The following is a 20,295-nucleotide window of genomic DNA, read 5'->3' as shown; positions in this document are numbered from 1 at the left end:
AGATTCACTCTTTTGAGACCAATTTCATTTTTACTAATGACAAGAATGTGTGTCAACCACGGGTAGGCACATCATCTATTACAGTGGGATTATGACAGTCAAGTCTTAGACAGGAAACAATCAGGTAGAACCACAGCACTCTTAAAAAGGATACATTAGATAAACAATAGTTTTTCCTCTTACATCCTTTGTAAAATTGAGCTACGGATTTGCAAATGAATCAATTTGCATTGAACTACGTATTTCCCACTATTTCACTGTACTCTACAATTAGCTTTTAAAAGAATGATTTAAAGATCTTTCAGTGGTGTGCATATTGTTATAAATAATAATTCCCCCTTTTAAGGAACCACATTCTATCAGTATAGAGAGACAGGTATATAAATATTTGTACATACATACATGGACAGATACTTTTTTCTTTTTTCTTTAATAAGAATTACAGATGAGGTCTCACTATGTTACCCAGGCTGGTCTAACTCCTGGCCTCAAGCAATCCTCCAGCCTTGGCCTCCCAAAGCGGTGGGATTACAGGTGTGAGGCGCTGTGCCTGGCCGCCTTTCCTTTAGAAAGAAAGAAAATCAGCCAGGCGCGGTGGCTCACACCTGTAATCCCAACACTTTGGGAGGCCGAGGTGAGTGGATCACGAGGTCAGGAGATCGAGACCATCCTGACTAACACGATGAAACTCCGTCACTACTAAAAATACAAAAAATTAGCCGGGCGTGGTGGCAGGCGCCTGTAGTCCCAGCTGTGCGGGAGGCTGAGGCAGGAGAATGGCGTGAACCCGGGTGAACTCATTCTAATTGCAGTGAGTCGAGATCATGCCACTGCACTCCAGCCTGGGCGACAGAGTGAGACTCTGTCTCAAAAAAAAAAAAAAGAAAGAAAGAAAATCACAAGGCATACGACATCTCTAAAATGTCTTGCATTAACTCAGCCCAATCTTGAGCATAAAAGAATTATCAAAAGAAAGTTACCATGGAGCAGTCTTGATTACTTTAGAGACTGTACAAAGTGTTGGGCCTCAGGAAGCCAGAGGACAGGTAATGACGTGATGCATAAACATCTGGTTGGGGCTCTCACTATCCCTGCCTGGGTCACTAAAGTTGTCTCCTTCCCTCCAACCTCATTGCCACCCCATCGCCTACAAAAGTTACTTTTCCGGCCGGGCGGGCGTGGTGGCTCACGCCTATAATCCCAGCACTTTGGGAGGCCAAGGCTGGCAGATCACCTTAGGTCAGGAGTTCAAGACCAGCCTGGACAACATGGTGAAAACCCATCTCTACTAAAAACACAAAAATTAGCTGGGCGTGGTGGTGGATGCCTGTAATCCCAGCCACTTGGGAGGCTGAGGCAGGAGAATCGCTTGAACCTGGAAGATGGAGGTTGCAGTGAGCCGAGATCGCACCACTGTAACTCCAGCCTGGGCAACAGAGTTTGACTCACTCAAAAAAAAAAAAAAAAGAAAGAAAGAAAGAAACAAGTTACTTTTCCTAAACACCGAAGCAATTAGGTCCCATGCCCGATGGCCTCTTTCACCGGTGCCCACAAACCTTATCCAGCCACATCAGCACCCAGATCTGGGAGATCTGTGCCCTTCCACCTTTGTCCCTCTTTGCTCTGCGGGGAAGGGCCCACCTTGCACCTTCCTTTTTATCCCTCTCACTAAAAAAGACGTCTCTGGGAACTCCTACTTATCCCTCAGGACCCAAATCCAAAGGTATATCTGGTAGGGGCCGCCCAGACGCTCCTGGGTTGCTGATCCTGAGTGAAGGGATCCTACCGCCTTCGGGGCGCTCTGCCCACCGCCCTATGAGGTTGGGTATATACTCAGCAACTAAGGCTGAGGCTTTTGCAGCAAAACTAACCCTTTGTAGAAGTCAAGGGCAAGTATCGCTAATAGCTCAATAGCTTAAACAAACAAAAATTAGCAGTCAATAAACGTCTGAATAAGATGTGTGAAAGAATGAACTATATACAGTTGCAAATGGAAGTCAGTTTCAGGGAAATACGTGATCAAACTCTCAGCTTCCCCATCTACAATCTGCATGACTTAGGACACAGACGTTTACATCTGAACTGTAAAATGTAAAATGAGGACAAGAATACTCACTGACCACATCTCCTACGAGGATCAAGTAAGGAAATGTATGCGCAAGATCCAGCACAGCCCCAGGACTCTCCACAGGAGCACTGCCTCCCACTGCGTCCCCATAGAGCTGCATGCAAAGGACCTCAGTAAGAAGCCAGATGGCAGAGGGAAGGGTTGTATGGCTCAGCAAAAGAAAGACAAGGTAGAGAACAGCAAATAAAGGCAGAAAGGCAGGAGAAGGGAATCATGGAAGAAAGTCACTTAAGCTTAAGGGGTTTCCTTTAGCAGGAAAAGATTTGGCAACCCCAACCAAAATTATCAAAGCCGGCCAGGCGCAGTGGCTCATGCCTGTAATCCCAGCACTTTGGGAGACCGAGGTGGGTGGATCACCTATGACCAGGGATTCGAGACCAGCCTAAACCCTGTCTCTACTAAAAATACAAAAATTAGCCAGGTGGCGGACACCTGTAATCCCAGCTACTTGGGAGGCTGAGGCAGGAGAATAGCTTTAACTTGGGAGGCAGAGGTTGCAGTGACCGGAGATTGCATCACTGCACTCCAGCCTGGGAGACAGAGTGAGATTCCTTCTCAAAAATAAATAAATAAATAAATAAATAAATAAATAAATAAATAAATAAATAAAATTATGAAAGCCATTGACTTAGTCTTTGGCAAAGAAGTGAACATCCAGACGCCTGAGTTCTGCCTCCTCTCTGTTACCTTGAGCAAGTCTTTTACACCCGGAAGCCCTCCCAACACTCCTCTCTAAATGAGAGTTGAGGGTGCATTTCCAAGGGCGCTTCAGTCCCTACCACTACATAACCCTGCAACTTCTCCACGTAGAAAGGCCACAAGGCTTTCTTCAGTGGGCTAAAAGGAACATCATAAAATTAAGATAAAGTCAGAATATTTGAAATGGGCTTGACTCTCAAATTCCAAGACGTAAAATTAATTAAGTCATTAGCTGATAGGCACAACTCAAGACACCTCCCAAGAGAACATGTAGTTAACTGCTTTCAAAGGAGTTAGCATTTTAAAAGCCCCCTCAGGATCTCACTAACATCTCCCCTCCCCCACACTTGGCCTAAAACAACAAAGGAAAAGAGGGAGACATTTTGTTCGTTTGTATTAGGGGTTTTCTTGTTAATTTTTTAGGAATGGAGTAAATAGTAAGATAGGATGACTATAACAGTTCTGTGGACTGATGCCTGCCTTTCCGTAGCTTGCACAGGAATTAGAGTAGGGGAAGGTTCGGAGTATGTCTATACAATGGATATTTTTTAAGCATGCTGGGAAATGGTTGTAAATTGTAGAAACAGAGCAAAAACAGAGGAAATTTCAGGTTTGGGGGAGGTGCATCTTGCAGGATCCTGAAAACAATAGGCACTTACTAATCCCCTTCCCAGTTAACAAGTAGATTTAAAGGCTGGGTTTCGCCTTAGAAGTCCTCAAATCCTGTAGGCAGAAGCTGAAGAACCATCACAATTTACCAAATGGATAAATCAGTCCTGCAAAAAGGATCTACCACACCTAACTGTATCAACAACCTTAGCAATTCCCGCTCTTAAAAACAACTTCCCTCCCATACCTAAAAAAAGGAATGCTGTGTCTGCCAACTATGGAGTAAAGAAAAAAGGGTAAAAATTCCACAGGATTCTAACTCAGTTCTGCACTTCTCAACAGAAGTCTACACATGTCATAGGGAGAGGTGACATGCTTTGAAACCCCTGGCCTACCACATGTCGTATTGTTAGTGAACAGAATGGCACATTTCACAAGAACGCCAAGGTTTAATAATAGCTCAGGGCTTACAAACATGTTGCCATTTACCATTAGTTTCCAGTGGAAGCACCGGGATTTTAATTTGCATGATGAAACTGCCCAAAATGTAGTTTCAGCCAGAGCAGAATTTATTCACATCTTTATAAATGTACCCCATTATATTATAGCAGGCACATGTGTCTTGACAGAACAATGTTTTGATGTGACTCCTGCATTTAAGAAATACATACTTTTTTCCCCCTTTTTCTTTCAACAAAGCCATGTTCTCAGCACCCAGTTAAGTCAGGAGTACTGGAGATAGAAAAATGAGTAAGACACTGACCCTACCCTCCAGGCACTCACAATCTAGTAATTTTTTTTTTTTTTTTGCAAGCTTGTTTTCTCTTAATTCTATATCCATTTATATATTCACTTATTAGCATTTATTTATTCTAGCATTGCTCAAACATTTTCATGCTGTAAATTATACTATTATTTCTTTTCTAAATGAGCACTTTGTTAACAATTATCTGAAAGCAACTATTTGGTGCTTAACTGTGCATGGACTGAATTAATCTAAATGCAAAATGTGTCCTAATGAACTCAAACAACCATCCTGTATTTACTGAGATCCATGACTCTGGGGCAATACTTTCACTGGGTTATAACCAATAAAATCCCCTGGGGGACAACTGCTCAATAGTGCTCATTCACCTAAAAATGTTTTCACTTACTAAGCTGTGAGTTTTGTCATTTCAAATTTCCACACACAGTATTGATAAGCTGGTGGTTTGATTTCCACAATTAGAATAATCTGAAAAAGTAAAGTAGAACTGTGTCTGAAATCTGTTAAGGATAATGTTCAGATGTGTAATTTCCCGACTACCTCCACTCTCCTCTTCAAGTTCAGTATGGAAAAAGAATCTTGTAAGTCACATTTTACCTAAAACAGACAGGATTTCTAAATGTACTGAATTACATTTCTACTGAATTCATCTGTGAGTTAACTATGGAGCGTCATGACATCAGGATCCCTACTGGTGGGGCCAGCGACCGGGGACAAGTCTAACATATCACTAACATGGTATGTGCCATTGGCCAAGTCACTTCACCTGTCTAGATTGATAGATGATTGCAAAATCTCATATTTTAAATAAAAAAGGAAGGAAATGGTGTCTCTTGTTTCAGTGAGAATAAAGTCAACTGTTAATTTTGTGTCTTGATGTGTTTCCCCGAAGACTCAGTTTGTATAAACACTTGGATGACAGCTTTCCCTCCCTTTTAGCCTGGTGTCTCCCTGCAAGGCATCTACAAAGGAGCAGTAAGCCATGTCTTCCTCTGAATTTTATTAAGGAACAATCTCCATGCCTGTTTACCCCAGATAAACAAGGGGAAAACATGAGCAAACACAACCTGTCTGGGACAGGCTTTACGTTCTTCCCAGCCTGATACTGAATGATTAGCTGAAGTACATATTTTCTTTGCTCCTGCATCTGCCCTTTCCATAGCAGGTTTGAGCTTCTGAAGCCCCACCCCATCTTTTAACTCAGCCAAAGAACACTCGACTACAACTGACCCAACAGTGCTGGAATCTGCCACGGAAGGGAAAGCAAATCTGCAGAAAATGCCACTGGCCAACCCTCTTCCCCAAAAGAACCCTCAGCCCAAGTTTCATTTCAGCAGGCCCCCAACCCTCCCTGCCCCCAGCCCAACGCCCTAGAGTAAGGGATACAATGGGATATTACCAAACCAATTTCCTCAGTGACTGAAAACTTAGAACTGGATCTAGACAAGAAATAACAGGATAACTTAAAAACAGTCTATCGGCCAGGCGCGGTGGCTCACGCCTGTAATCCCAGCACTTTGGGAGGCCGAGGTGGGCGGATCACAAGGTCAGGAGTTCGAGACCAGCCTGACTAACATGGTGAAACCCCGTCTCTACTAAAAATACAAAAATCAGCCGGGTGTGGTGTCGCGCGCCTGTAATCCCAGCTACTCAGGAGGCTGAGGCAGAAAAATTGCTTGAACCCAGGAGACGGAGGTTGCAGTGAGCTGAGCTCGTGCCACTGCATCCCAGCCTGGGCGACGGAGCAAGACTTCGTCTCAAAAAAAAAAAAAAAAAGAAAAAGAAAAAGTTTATCACAACTTTAAAATGTCCATTAGGTTTTCTGGAACTTCAGTGAAGGATCATATTCATCTGTGTACTTCAGAAAATGCAAAAACAAAACCTTTGAAATCTAAAATATATATTAGATTTAGGTATATTATATACATGTGCTATATATAGTATGTAAATGTACATTGTATGGATATTTATATACATTTTTCAATACTGGAGAGTGACAAGAGCAGATAGAAATCTTCAACCAACGCTCGCTGGTTCTCTGTATAGTAAGAATCATAAATACCAATGGTCACCTGAAAATGGAGTAACTGGGCTTTTAGGATGTCTAGAAGGAAGAGACAGGAGACTGTTTGCAGGAAACAAATAAAACCTGAAAGACAGCTACACTTACTGAGCCTCTACTATATGCTAGACAGTCTGCTGAGCACTTCATACACACGTCAACCCAGCTAAATCTCAGAAACCCCAAGAAGCAAGTCTTCTTTTCTTCAATTTTCAGGTGATGAAACTGAGGATCAGAGAGGTTGAATAACTTGGCCAAGATCATGTAAACAGTAAATTGGAGAGCTGGCATTTGACCTAGTATAACTTACTTTGAAGCCCAAGAGTTTAATCACTGTGCTAAACACTGTACATGGTTTATCATTCCCAAAGAAGAACTTCTTTCACTCCATCTCCTCCCATTCAAAAAATATAAGATCTCAAAGCAAATCTAGAGCCTTTTCTGATAATCTGAACATCTGGCCATTCCAAGTCTTTAAACTAAAGTTGTCTTTTATGTATGGATTAAGATGTCTGACTGTAATAACCCTTGCCCATCCGATTCCAGTCTACCTGCCTAACTACAGCTCCACCAAAGCAAATCTATTACTTCCCCAAGGTATTCAATCCTGAGCAGGTTAAAACTTCATCCTCCATACAGAAGAACTGCTTCCCAGAAACTATGCCAAATCCAGGGGCGCTTTTAGTCACTGGACATTTCAAAATACATGACAGCACAGATTTAGCAAAATAAGTCCTATTGTTTTAGCCCCAAACATATAAAACAAATATCCTGTAACTCCACAAATTGAAAAACTGCAAAAAAAGGTAGGCGAACATTTTGGCAGTTCTGAGTAAGGAAATGTTTGTTTTCCCTGTTGTGGTCACACAACAAATGGTAAAGAGATAAACATCAGTAACATCAGCCTTTTCCCTAATCCAGCATCAACCAAATATTTATTTACATCTACTTTTTGAAGGCCTCTTTCTCGCCTTTTCCACAACAACATCTCAGCAGGTGTCCCAGATTAAACTGTTGAATATCATACCCGATTGTTTAAAAAACACCTTTTGACGGCACCTGCGGCTGGTTATTTTTTAATTAGGGTTTGAAATCCTATACTGTGTGTATTTAGCCCCCTAAGAACTAGAGCCAGAGAAGGACGCCTCTGCGGAGTGCGTTGCCCAGTGGGTGGGCGAGAAGGGAGCCCCCGGTTTCAGAGGGGCTGCTGCGAACTGTACTTCCTGCACCGCCCCCTCCCCAGGTAACTCACCAGGATACCCATCACGTCGGTCCAGAGTCGGGAGAACGCCTCGGATGTGCCAGCACACGGCTCGGGCTCCGGTTCCGGCTCCGGCGCGGGCTCGGGCTCGGGCTCGGGCTCGGCCTCCGGCTCGGGCCCCGGGCCAGCTGCTCCCGCGTCCTCCATGGCCGTGTCCCGCGCGCGGGCCGTGCGTCCCAGTCCCCACGGCGCCCTCGCCCCGCACCCGCGCGCAGCCTGCCCGGATGCCGGGTCCCCGCCCGCGGCGTCACCGAGCCGCGCCCCCGCGCTGCATGCCCCGGCGGCCCCGGCCACCCCGCGGGGGCCCTTCGCAGGCGCCCGCACCTCGGGTCTAGGTGGCCACGGGCTGCGCGACTGACAACTCCAGAAACTTTCCCACCCCGCTCGGCGCAGCAACAGGGTAGCAGGAGGCAAAGTCCGCACCACTGAGTTGTATGGCGGGGAATTCGCTCGGCCCAGAAGCAATTAAACCCACTGCAAAGGCCTTTCTTCCTGTGACGGGAACCAACTAACTAAGGCACGCGACTCGTTCCTTCTAGCAAGTCTTGGCAGGACCCGGCAGGGGTGGCCGCGGCGCCTCTAGATCTTGGAGGGAGCTCCCGGGGACCCCTCTCTTCAAAATGAGCTCTTCCAGCTCCACATGACTCTCTCCCCTCGAGGCTAAAGAAAGCGTTTAGCAACAAAAGGTGCTCTGATGTCAGGCTCTTTGCATGGAAATGAGCCTCGGACAGGAGAACAAATCGCCTGTTGAAAGAGCAGCCGCGCCGCGGTCTCCGGCCCGCACAAGTTTCCAATCACGCTATTCACGGAAACGCTTTTGGTCACGGAAACCCGAGAAAGTTAATCTTTAAGCGACTCCCGCCCAAAGGCTTCACAAGTAGTCCGTGTCGCTACAATGCATACCTCGCCCCTCGTGAAGTCAAGCGACCCAAGGAATTACAATCCTGCCTCTGCCAGCCAAGACTTCTCTGCAAAACGAGTGTGAAAGCTTGGGCACGAGCCATTGTTTGGATGATTTTTTAGGAGTGGGGGCATTTTGGCTCCTGAATGCCCACAATGCCATGCATTGCTAGGGCTTTCGGCTAATTAAGGGAAATGCGCTTTGGGTTTTAATTATTCCTTTACATTAGGGACACAGGGAAGGGCTATTTTCGAAACTAAATTCAAATGATTGTGTAGCCAGTCAGCCTACACACACTTGGGGCCTTGTGTGTGTTTTTCCAAGAGGAAGCTCCAGGACGGATTCATTTTATAAGGGAACTAGCCCTGGAGAGGTGATTTTCCCTTTTGTGATTCTATTTTTCAAAACCACTCAGAGTTTTCCTAGGAAGGTGACAATGCACGTCACATTCGATTTGGTGATTGATCACTTTTGAAACAGTTAAGAAACCACATGGAGTTTGCTCCTCTGTTAGGGCCTTGTGGTTTAAAAGGAAAAAAAAAAAAAAAAAAAAGTGAGATGCTCCAGGGAGAGAGCCCTGCTTGTTTTGATGCCTCTCCTGTTTCTTGTTGATTGTGGGGTTTTTTTTTGTTTGTTGTTTTGTTTTGTTTTCCTTCTGAGTCCACTTGAAAGGGGATAAGAGCATGTCCTTGAATTCCCCTTGCTCAAGCATTAAGTGATGTGAGCACCAATCAATGCAATGGGTGAATAGTCCTTACAGGAAAGTTCAAAATGTAAAAACATTTTCAAAAGTAACTAAATTTACACACACAATCCCTGATAATTTTTGTGTGTTTTTGGCGGGTGCGGGGCTGCCGCCTGTAATCTCAGCACTTTGGGAGGCTGAAGCGGGCGAATCACTTGAGGCCAGGATTTTGAGACCAGCCTGGTCAACACAGCAAAACCCTGTCTCTACCAAAAATACAAAAAAAAAAAAAAAAATAGCAAGAGTGTTGGAGCATGCCTGTAATCCCAGCCACTCAGGAGGCTGAGGCACAAGAATAGCTTGAACCCAGGAGGCGAAGGTTACAGTGAGGTCCTGCCACTGCACTCCAGCCTGGGTGACAGAGGAAGACTCTCTGTTTCCAAAAAAAAAAAAAGAAAAAAAAAGTGTGCTTAAAAAATTTTTTTAGAGACAAGGTCCTGCTCTCTCACCCAGGCAGTGCAGTGGTGCAATCATAGTTCACTGCAGCCTTGAACTCCTGGGCTCAAGCAATCCTCCTGCCTCAACCACCTGAGTAGCAGGGACTACAGGCACACTGCTGCACCAGACTAATTTTTTAAATGTTTTATAGAGACAGGATCTCTTGCTGTTGCCCAAGGTGGTCTCAAACTCCTGGACTCAAGGGATCCTCCCTCCTTGGTCTCCTCAAGTGCTGGGATTATAGGCATGAGCCACTGCGCACAGTCCCTGATGATGTTTGTGAAAGGAAACCAAAAGAATTATTAAATTTCTCCTTAATAACATTGAGGCATTGTGCTGAAGTAGAAAGAGCACTGAACTATGAGTCAATATAGCCAGGTCTTGTGCTCTCCTAGGCTGATGCCGGAGTTAGGCCAGATGGGTTTTCAAAGCTCCCTCATGCTCTGTGATACTTTGAATAAAAATAAATTCAGTTAAGGCTGATGAGGTTTTTTTAAATTGTCATTTCTATAAAGAGCTAAATATAAGTAAATGATAGGAAAAGATAAATAACCTTTACAGTTGACTGTATTGGTATATTTAAGAATTTGAATTTATTCACCACATGATACTTTTTTTTTTTTTTTTTTTGAGACAGAGTCTTGCTCTGTCACCCTGTCGCCCAGGCTGGAGTGCAGTGGCATGATCTTGGTTCACTGCAACCTCTGCCTCCCAGATTCAAGTGATTCTCCTGCCTCAGCCTCCTGAGTAGCTGGGATTACAGGCACGCACCACCACGCCTGGCTAATTTTTGTATTTTTAGTAGAGACGGGGTTTCACCATATTGGTCAGGCTGGTCTTGAACTCCTGACCTCATGATCCACCCGCCTCGGCCTCCCAAAGTGCTGGGATTACAAGCATGAGCCACCGTGCCTGGCCTGGTACTTTCTTAAATTTAAGAAGATGCAGAGGACTGTGCTGCTTCCAAGGGGCAGACAGTTCTCTGCATAAACACTTTCCAGCAAATAACTCAGCAAGGAGCCAGGCAAGCCAGGCAGTGGGGGCTGGGGTTAGGATGAAGCCTGACTCTCCAGCACCAATCCAGAATCATTTTCTTCTTGACTCATCAGATGACCTGGGGCAAAGCATTTGACCTGGTGCTAGTTTAGGCAAGGCCATACTAATTGCCACCTGCTTCTTCACAGGTTATAGTATGTTTCAGGGTCATCTAAAGGCACGTACAGTTTAGTGACAACACATACCCGCATCAGTGTAATTAAACTGGCCAGGCATGGTGGCTCATGCCTGTAATCTCAGCACTTTGGGAGACCGAGGTGGGCACATCACTTTAGGCCAGGAGTTCGAGACCAGCCTGGCCAACATCACAAAACCCCGTCTCTACTAAAAATACAAAACTTAGCCAGGCATGGTGGCACACACCTGTAGTCCCAGCTACTTGGGAGGCTGAGGCAGGAAAATCGCTTAAACCTGGGAAGTGGAGGTTGCAGTGAGCCGAGATTGTGCCACTGCACTCAGCCTGGATGACAGAGCGAGACTCCATCTCAAAAAATACATCTATATAGATATTTATATAGATATCTATATTTATAATTATATCTCTATATATATACACACATATAATTAAACCTTAGCCAGCATTTTGGCACTTATAGAAATCAACCTATTCTAGATATTTAAGCTGTTTTTCCTGGTGCTTCTTAATCAATGGATAGGGAAATGAGAGAATGTTTTGGGAGAAATGTTGATGCCTATACATAGAATGTGAAATTTGAGGCCAGGCATGGTTGCTCATTCCTGTAATCCCAGCACTTTGGGAGGCCGAGGCAGAAGGATCATCTGAGGTCAGCAGTTTGAGACCATCCTGGCCAACATGGTGAAACCTTGTCTCTACTAAAAATACAGAAATTAGCTGGGCATGGCAGCATGTGGCCTGTAGTCCCAGCTACTTTCTACTTATCAATTTCCACGTGTTAACTCAACATGATCGATTACCACTCCCAAGATTGATGACTCTTTTCTCTTTTAGTTAATGTCACTTGTCACTCCTTTCTTCTAAAATTTCCTTCAGGGGCTTTTTATCTCTCTCTCTCTTTTTTTTTTTTTTTTTTTTTTTTAAGACAGAGTCTCACTCTGTTACCCAGGCTGGAGTGCAGTGGCCTGATTTCGGCTCACTGCAATCTCCGCCTCCCGGGTTCAAGCAATTCTCCTGCCTCAGCCTCCCAAGTAGCTGGGACTACAGCACCTGCCACCACGCCCGGCTAATTTTTGGATATTTAGTAGAAACGGGGTTTCACCATGTTGGCCAGGCTGGCCTCAAACTCCTGACCTCAGGTGATCCACTTGCCTCGGCCTCCCAAAGTGCTGGGATTACAGACTTGAGCCAAGGCTCCTGGCCCTTCAGGGGCTTTTTAACAAAGTTGTCCTTTCCTTATAAAGAAATCACCATCATCATCATCATCACAACTTCAGAGTCATATAGGGTATCATTTACCAAGAACATTTTATATTAGAATTCTACCTCATGGAAATGGAAAAGGGCCTGGAAAAAGATCTAGGTCAAATCCTTCATGTTACAGATGAGGAAGTGGGCTCCAGAGAACTTGAATGATGAGTCCAAGTGAACAGAGCTACATGGGGCAGAATCAAAGTAAGAACAAACTGATTTATATTATCATCTTTTTTTTTTTTTTGAGAGGGAGTCTCACTCTGTTGCCCAGGATGTAGTGTAGTGGCATGATCTTGGCTCACTGCAACCTCTGTCTCCCGGGTTCAAGTGATTCTCGTGCCTCAGTCTCCCCAGTAGCTAGGATTACAGGCGTGTGCCACCACACCAGGCTAATTTTTGTATTTTTAGTAGAGACGGGATTTCACCATGTTGGCCAGGCTGGTCTCGAACTCCTGACCCCAAGTGATCCGCCCACCTTGGCCTCCCAAAGTGGTGGGATTACAGGCGTGAGCCACTGCATTAGACCCAAACTGATTATTTTAAAAGTCTTCTCATCTGTGTCATTCTCCATTTGATTCCCACAAAGTTCTTCAAGGCAGGGAAGTGTAGATACTCCATTGAAGATGGGTATACCGGAATCCTACTCCCCTTTTTCTCTTACCATCAGGAATCTCATCCAACTCATTGAAATCGTCCTGCTGTGGGTGAGTGAATTCCAAGGAAAGTGACGTAGAAGATTTTTCTAGACTTCTAGTAGAGACCCAAAAGTTGATTACAGAATCAATTCTGTGGCTCATAATAAACATTTATTGTCACAAATGAGTGAAAACTATCACCATAATGCATTCATTGAGAATATTGATAATGTAGCAATCTCTGCTATTTATTGGAAATTAGTCTCCATCATATTGTTGCACAGATAAATGTACAACACATATATACATATACACATGTATATACAGATAAATGTTTACACTGGCTTGCTTTGTAAAAACTTGTTCTTAGGGCCAGGCACAGTGGCTCACGTCTGTAATCCCGGCACTTTGAGAGGCCCAGGCAGGCGGATCACCTGAGGTCAGGAGTTCAAGACCAGTCTGGCCAACATGGTGAAACCTCGTCTCTATAAAAAATACAAAAATTAGGGGCCAGGCATGGTGGTTCACGCCTGTAATACCAGCACTTTGGGAGGCCAAGGTGGGTGGATCACGAGGTCAGGAGATCGAGACCATCCTGGCTAACACGGTGAAACCCCGTCTCTACTAAAAATACAAAAAAATTTGCCAGGCGTGGTGGCGGGCGCCTGTAGTCCCAGCTATTCCGGAGGCTGAGGCAGGAGAATGGCATGAACCTGGGAGGCGGAGCTTGTAGTGAGCTGAGATTGCGCCATTGCACTGCAGCCTGGGTGACAGAGCGAGACTCCATCTCAAAAAAAAAAAAAAAAAAATTAGCTGTTTGTAGTGGTGGGCACCTGTGGTCCCAGCTGCGGGAGGCTGAGGCAGGAGGATCACTTGAGCCCGAGAGGCGGAGGTTGCAGTGAGCCGAGATTGCGCCATGCACTGTAGCCTGGCAAGAGAGCGAGACTCTGTCCCAAACAAAACAGAACAAAACAAAACAAAACAAAAACTTGTTCTTAACTGTGGGCCAGAATTACAAAAGTTTAAAAGCCATTAGTCTACAAGTTGTGGGGTATTTAGAGTATAGGTACAGCCTATTTAGGTCATTATGTCAACATACGAAACGTAATTAGTTTACCGCTGGGCAGGGTTAATGTAAGGTAAAATAGAGATCAGGCCTGAAGAATCCCTGCGAAGACAAAACCACTTAGGCCTCATAAGTGAACTCAACCTTTCTTGATTTGCAAACCTAAGGACAACTTAACTTGAGCTAACTCTTACAAATGCCTGTATTAAAGAAAAACAGAACTTAAGCTCAACCAATCAGAAGTAGCCAACAAACTTTCATAACTAGGAACTTTCATAGGAGATCAATCAAATAAGGCAATTGTGTAATTATATCCAATCAAATGTTTTCTTTGCTTTACTTCTGTTTCTGTCCTATAAAAGCCTCCCCATAGATTCCCTTGGTGGAGTTCCTGAACCACTTCTGGTTTAGAGCTGTCAAGTCCATGAAATGTTGTTTGCTCAAATAAACTCTATTAAAATGTTTATTGTGCTTCCATTTACCTCTTTAGCAGCAGTAAAGATATAGTTTCAGGGCCAGGCATGGTGGCTCACACCTGTAATCCCAGCACTTTGGGAGGCCGAGGCAGGCGTATCACCTGAGGTCAGGAGTTTGAGACCAGCCTGGCCAACATGGTAAAACCCCATTTCTACTAAAAATACAAAAAAATTTAATGGGCGTGGTGGCAGGCACGTGTAATCCCAGCTACTTGGGAGGCTGAGGCAGGAGAATCTCTTGAACCAGGGAGGTAGAGCTCGCAGTGAGCCGAGATGGCGCCACTGCACTCCAGCCTGGGCGAGACTCCGTATCAAAAAAAAAAAGATACAGTTTCATAATAGAAAGCACAAATGTAATGAAGTCAAGACAAAGCTAGGTTTTCCATTTTTACTCAAGTTTCTGTAAGACATTGGGTGAGTTATTTATCTTATCTGTGAAATGGGAAAATTCCACCTGTTTGATACAGTTGTGAAGTTATCTGTGATAACACAGGCACCTTGATAAATTATAATTCATCATTATAACCTTTCTCTTTTTACCCTTTTTGCTTTTCCTTCCCCTACCACTCATCCAATGAGGCTGTATCTATAAATAGGAAGTTTCCTTGTTCATACCTACGTCTCTGTAATCATGAAGAGGAGTCAACTCTAGCTCTGGAATGCCATTGCTGAGTAATGGAGCTGGGAGTTTACCTCGGGTGGGGCGGGGTGATTAGGATGCTTCAGTTTTCATAGTAAAGGTAGTAATAGCAGCAATAACCATCGCTGTCATCATTTATGGAAAACCTACTCTCTGCCAGGCATTGAGCTGAGGTTCAGATGTATTTCAGTGAAACTTTAACATTCCACAAATGGAATTTATGATTTCCCACCATGATCCAACCCTCCCTCCCTGCTCCTTTCTTGCTTCAGTTTTCGGATATATCCATTCATTTATTCAAACTACCAACTTCATCCTTCCCTTCCCTCACCATCACTGTGATCTAAACCACAGATAAGCCCTGCTGATTTGAATTCTTTTTTTTTTTTTTTTTTTTTGAGACAGAGTCTCACCCTGTTGCCCAGGCTGGAGTGCAATGGCGCGATCTTGGCTCACTGCAACCTCCACCTCCCGGGTTCAAGCAGTTCCCCCTGCCTCAGCCTCCTGAGTAGCAGGAATTACAGGTGACCGCTACCATGCCCGGCTAATTTTTTTTTTTTTTTTTTCTGAGACGGAGTCTCACTCTGTTGTCCAAGCTGGAGTGCAGTGGTGCAATCTCAGCTCACTGCAACCTCTGCTTCCCAGGTTCAAATGATTCTCCTGCCTCAGCCTCGCAAGTAGCTAGGATTACAGGCACATGCCACCACACCTGGCTAATGTTTGTATTCTTAGTACAGACAGGGTTTCACCATGTTGGCCAGGCTGGTCTCAAACTCCCGACCTCAGGTGATCTACCTGCCTCGGCCTCCGAAAGTGCTGGGATTACAAGTGTGAGCCACCACGCCCGGCCTCAAATTCTTTTTTTCTTTTCTTTTTTTTTTTTTTTTTTGAGATGGAGTCTCACTCTGTTGCCCAGGCTGGAGTGCAGTGGTGTGATCTCAGCTCACTGCAACTCTGCCTCCCGGGTTCAAGTGATTCTCCCTACCTCAGCCTCCCGAGTAGCTGGAATTACAGGTGCACGCTACCATACCTGGCTAATTTTTTTTTTTCCTGAGATGGAGTGTTGCTCTGTTGCCCAGGCTGGAGTGCAGTGGTGCGATCTCGGCTCACTGCAACCTCTGCTTCCTGGGTTCAAGTGATTCTCCTGCGTCAGCCTCCCGAGTAGCTAGGATTACAGGCGTGTGCCACCACACCTGGCTAATTTTTGTTTTTTTTAGTAGAGATGGAGTTTCACTATGTTGGCCAGGCTGGTCTTGAACTCCTGACCTCAGGTGATCCGCCCGCCTCGGCCTCCTGAAGTGCTGGGATTACAGGTGTGAGCCACTGCACCTGGCCTCGAATTCTTAAATTAGGCCAAAGTCATCCACTTCCTTTCACCTCCATTACCACCACTGGAGACCACACTGCTATCATCTCTTAAGATATTTTATTGCAGGTGGCTCACACCCGTAATCCCAGCACTTCGGGAGGCCGAGGCGGGCGGATCACGAGGTCAGCAGATTGAGACCATCCTGGCTAACACGGTGAACCCCCGTCTCTACTAAAAATACAAAAAATTAGCCGGTCGTGGTGGTGGGCACCTATATAGTCCCAGCTACTCGAGAGGCTGAGGCAGGAGAATTGCTTGAACCCAAAAGGCAGAGCTTGCAGTGAGCCGAGATCACGCCACTGCACTCCAGCCTGGGCGACAGAGTGTGACTCTGTCTTTAAAAAAAAAAAAAAAAAAAAAAAAAAGGATATTTTATCTAGCCGGGTGCAGTGGCAGATCATCTGAGGTCGGGAGTTTGAGACCAGCCTGACCAACATGGAGAAACACCGTCTCTACTAAAAATACAAAATTAGCCAGGTGTGGTGGCGCATGCCTGTAATCCCAGCTACTTGGGAGGCTGAGGCAGAAGAATCGCTTAAACCCGGGAGGCAGAGGTTGTGGTGAGCCGAGATCGCGCCATTGCACTCCAGCCTGGGCGACAGAGTAAGACTCCATCTCAACAACAACAACAGCGACAATGATATTTTATCTAGAGCAGTGCTTCTCAAGGTACACACCCACAACTCAATCATTAGCATCACCAAGGAATTTGTTACAAATGCAAATTTCCTGGCCCCACCTCAAGCCTTCTACTGAGTCACTCTGGGAGTGGTACCACCAATTTGTTTTTTGATTTTTTGTTTGTTTCAGACAGGGTCTCCCTCTGTCACCCTGTCTGGAGTGCAGTGGCTTGAACACCTGGGCTCAAGGGATCCTCCCACCTTAGCCTCCCAAGTAGCTGGAACTACAGGCATGCACCACCATGCCTGGCTAATTTTATTATTATTTTTTTTTTTTTTTTGTAGACACAGAGTCTCCCTATGTCGCCCAGGCTGGTCTCGAACTCCTTGGGCTAAAGCAAGCAATCTGTTTTTTAACAAGTTCCCCAGAGGATAGTGACTAGTGCTCAAATTTGAAAGCCCCTGCAGACTATAAGTATGTCAGAGTAAGGAAGAGGAGCTGAGGAAATGTGAAGTTTTAAAATAGAATACAGTGTATTAAAAATCTATACCAGCAGATTGTTTATATTTTTATTTCTTCATGTATTTTTTGAGATGGAATCTCACTCTGTCACCTAGCCTGGAGTGCAGTGCCACGATCTCGGCTCACTGCAACCTCCACCTCCCAGGTTCAAGGGATTCTCCTGCCTCAGTGTCTTAAGTAGTTGGGATTACAGGTGCATGCCACCAAGCCCAGCTAATTTTTTGTATTTTTAGTACAGACAGGGTTTTACCATGTTGATCTGGCTGGTCTCGAGCTCCTGACCTCGGTGATCCGCCCGCCTCAGCCTCCCAAAGCGCTGGAATTACATGCATGAGCCACCGCACCTGGCCAGTAGATTATTTTTTAAAACTCACTGGCAAAATAACTAACTTATCATGAGAGAAGTGAATGAAGAAATCAGGTATTTGGAGATATTTGGTTGTATCTTTTTTTTTTTTTTAAAGCTCTGTTGAATTCGAGATACTTGGTTTTGAAGGGCAGACAATTAAATATTGAAATTAAAATGCATTCTCCCTAAGAATAGCATATGTTTTAGGAACACAGATTCATTTAAATACTTGTTATTTGTTACAGACGACAACAACACATTTTCTGCTTATAGTAGAGATTAAATCTGAAAGATTATAAATAGTCCAATTTATTTTTTACCATACTGCCTGCTGCTGAAATAGAGCAATGAAAGTAGATAAGCTCATTTAATTTTTGCCTACAGTCAGCAATCCTTTCTGGCACTCCTACGTGGGGCATTCCACAATGCCTTGGGGGAACTGACTTCAAGGAAAGACTGATATGTTAAAACATTTTCCGCATCACAAATCCACACCATTTTTTTTCCCCACAAATGCCTTACAGGTGAGCCAAACCCATGCTAAAGCATTACCTGTTAAAAAGCCCTTCATCAGGGAGTGTTTGGTGAAAGAAGTGGGAGAAGAGCTAAGAGCAAACTAAAGAGAAATTAAAACAAAGTGCAGACAGCAGAACAGGCTAGGGAGAGAAGGGAAATAAACAAAGTGAGGCTGTAGGGATGTAAATCCTTTTCTCTGGGCTGGGTAGGGCAGGGGGGCGCACACCTGTAATCCCAGCACTTTGGGAGGCTGAGGCAGGAGGATCACTTGAGCCTGGGAGTTCTAGACCAGCCTGGGCAACAAAGTGAGATCCCGTCTCTACAAAAAATTAACCAGGCACGATAGCATGTCCCTGGAGTCCTAGCTACTGGGGAGGCTGAGGTGGGAGGATCACCTGAGCCTGAGAGGTCAAGGCTGCAATGAGCCATGATTGTACCACTGCAATTCAAGTTGGGCCACAAAGCAAGAAAATTTTTCTCTGAAATTTTTTATTCTACTCTGATAGGCAATAGCCAGTTAGGTTTTCATCCGTGATGATGCTATGTAAAGACCAAGTTCTGGCCGGGTGCGGTGGCTGACACCTGTAATCCCGGCACTTTGAGAGGCTGAGGTGGGCAGATCACGAGGTCAGGAGTTAGAGACCAACCTGGCCAACATGGTGAAACCCTGTCTCTACTGAAAATACAAAAACTTAGCGGGGTGTGGTGGCAGGCACCTGTAATCCCAGCTACTTGGGAGGCTGAGGCAGGAGAATCACTTGAACCCGGGAGGCGGAGGTTGCAGTGAGCCAAGACCGTGCCATTGCACCCCAGCCTGGGTGACAGAGCGAGACTTGTTTAAGTTCTGCCTGGGAATTATTTCATCAATAATATCAGAACAGGTATTTTATTATACACAGCGGGTTCAGACTAGATGAATTCTAAAGCCACTTGTAATTCTGAACTATGAAGATTCGGAAAAATTTGGTAACACATTATAGACAAGAAGCAAATTTCTGGCAAGATGTATACAGATGCCCATGAGGATCAAAAATGTGGGCCATGTGAATTGCATCCCATACTGTTTAAGGCAGGAACCAAGAGACTTCAACTCACCATCAAGTTACTTCTGAATTAAGATGAGAACAGCCTCTCCTACAGAGAACCGTAAGATTATATGAAAGCCACCTGACACTTAGGAGAAGAGAAAAAGGAAACACGGAGGGAAATGATCTTTAGAATCACACTTCCTGCTATTTCTCTTTTTTGCTTAGGAGATACAAAAAATAAAAAAGGGGCCAGGCGTGGTAGCTCACGCCTGTAATCCCAGCACTTTGGGAGGCCGAGGCTGGCAGATCATCTGAGGTCAGGAGTTCGAGACCAGCCTGGCCAACATGGCGAAACCCCGTCTCTGCTAAAAATAAAAAAAGTAGCCGGTCGTGGTGGCAGGCGCCTCTAATCCTAGCTACTTGGGAGGCTGAGGCAGGAGAATCGCTTGAACCGGGGAAGTGGAGGTTGCAGTGAGCAGAGATTGTGCCATTGCACTCCAGACTGGGCGACAAGAGGGAAACTCCATCTCAGAAAAAATAAAAAAGTAAAAATAAAAAGGAATGTGTTAATAAGAGACCAGAGACTGTTAACTGTTTCCAAGTTATGTAAGAAAAGACTTAAAAGTGCAGCTGGGAAGTATCCATCAACCAAATTGATTTATCAATCTTGTCTTCTAATAAGCTTTACCCTAAGAGAATGTCCACTTGGCTGTCTCTCTTGCTCTTAAACATGGTTATGGAAAATATTTTTTTCCAATAAATTTTAAAACTCCAGTTAAAACTCTTGCTCTGCTTCTTTGAGGTGCCATCATTTTGTGTGCATAGAACAAAAGATTCTCACTCACATAATTAATCCCAGGAAACAGAGGATCGTTACAGTCTTATCCAGAGTTGATGTATGCTCGCACAATACTTTGGGTGAACACCACCACCACATGTATGATTAATGACATTTGCATGAGTATTTTAAAAAAAGGCAGTGAGCTGAATATAACATTCTGGGAAAAGTATGTGTTGA

The 20,295-nt window shown here is 44.7% G+C and overlaps 1 protein-coding gene across 4 annotated transcripts in view; it reads right to left on the bottom strand.

Annotated features, from left to right (window-relative positions):
- SASH1 (SAM and SH3 domain containing 1) overlaps nucleotides 1–20,295 on the bottom strand; it is a 281,660-nt gene that overhangs the window by 201,655 nt on the left and 59,710 nt on the right. Inside the window, exon 1 of one of the 4 annotated variants that reach the window (XM_063667097.1) lies at nucleotides 7,517–8,197. The exons of 2 other annotated variants lie outside the window; for them this stretch is intronic. In XM_063667097.1, the coding sequence (XP_063523167.1) occupies nucleotides 7,517–7,672 (156 nt within the window). In that variant the 5' untranslated portion in view covers nucleotides 7,673–8,197. Of the gene's footprint in view, nucleotides 1–7,516; nucleotides 8,198–20,295 lie in introns of those variants that run through there. One more of the 4 variants, XM_054493512.2, reaches the window with a different exon arrangement.

The sequence above is a fragment of the Pongo pygmaeus genome, chromosome 5 (genome assembly GCF_028885625.2).
Source record: "Pongo pygmaeus isolate AG05252 chromosome 5, NHGRI_mPonPyg2-v2.0_pri, whole genome shotgun sequence".
NCBI lineage: Eukaryota > Metazoa > Chordata > Mammalia > Primates > Hominidae > Pongo > Pongo pygmaeus.
Note: the sequence above shows the minus strand (reverse complement) of the source record. Positions and strands in the feature narration are given on the sequence as shown.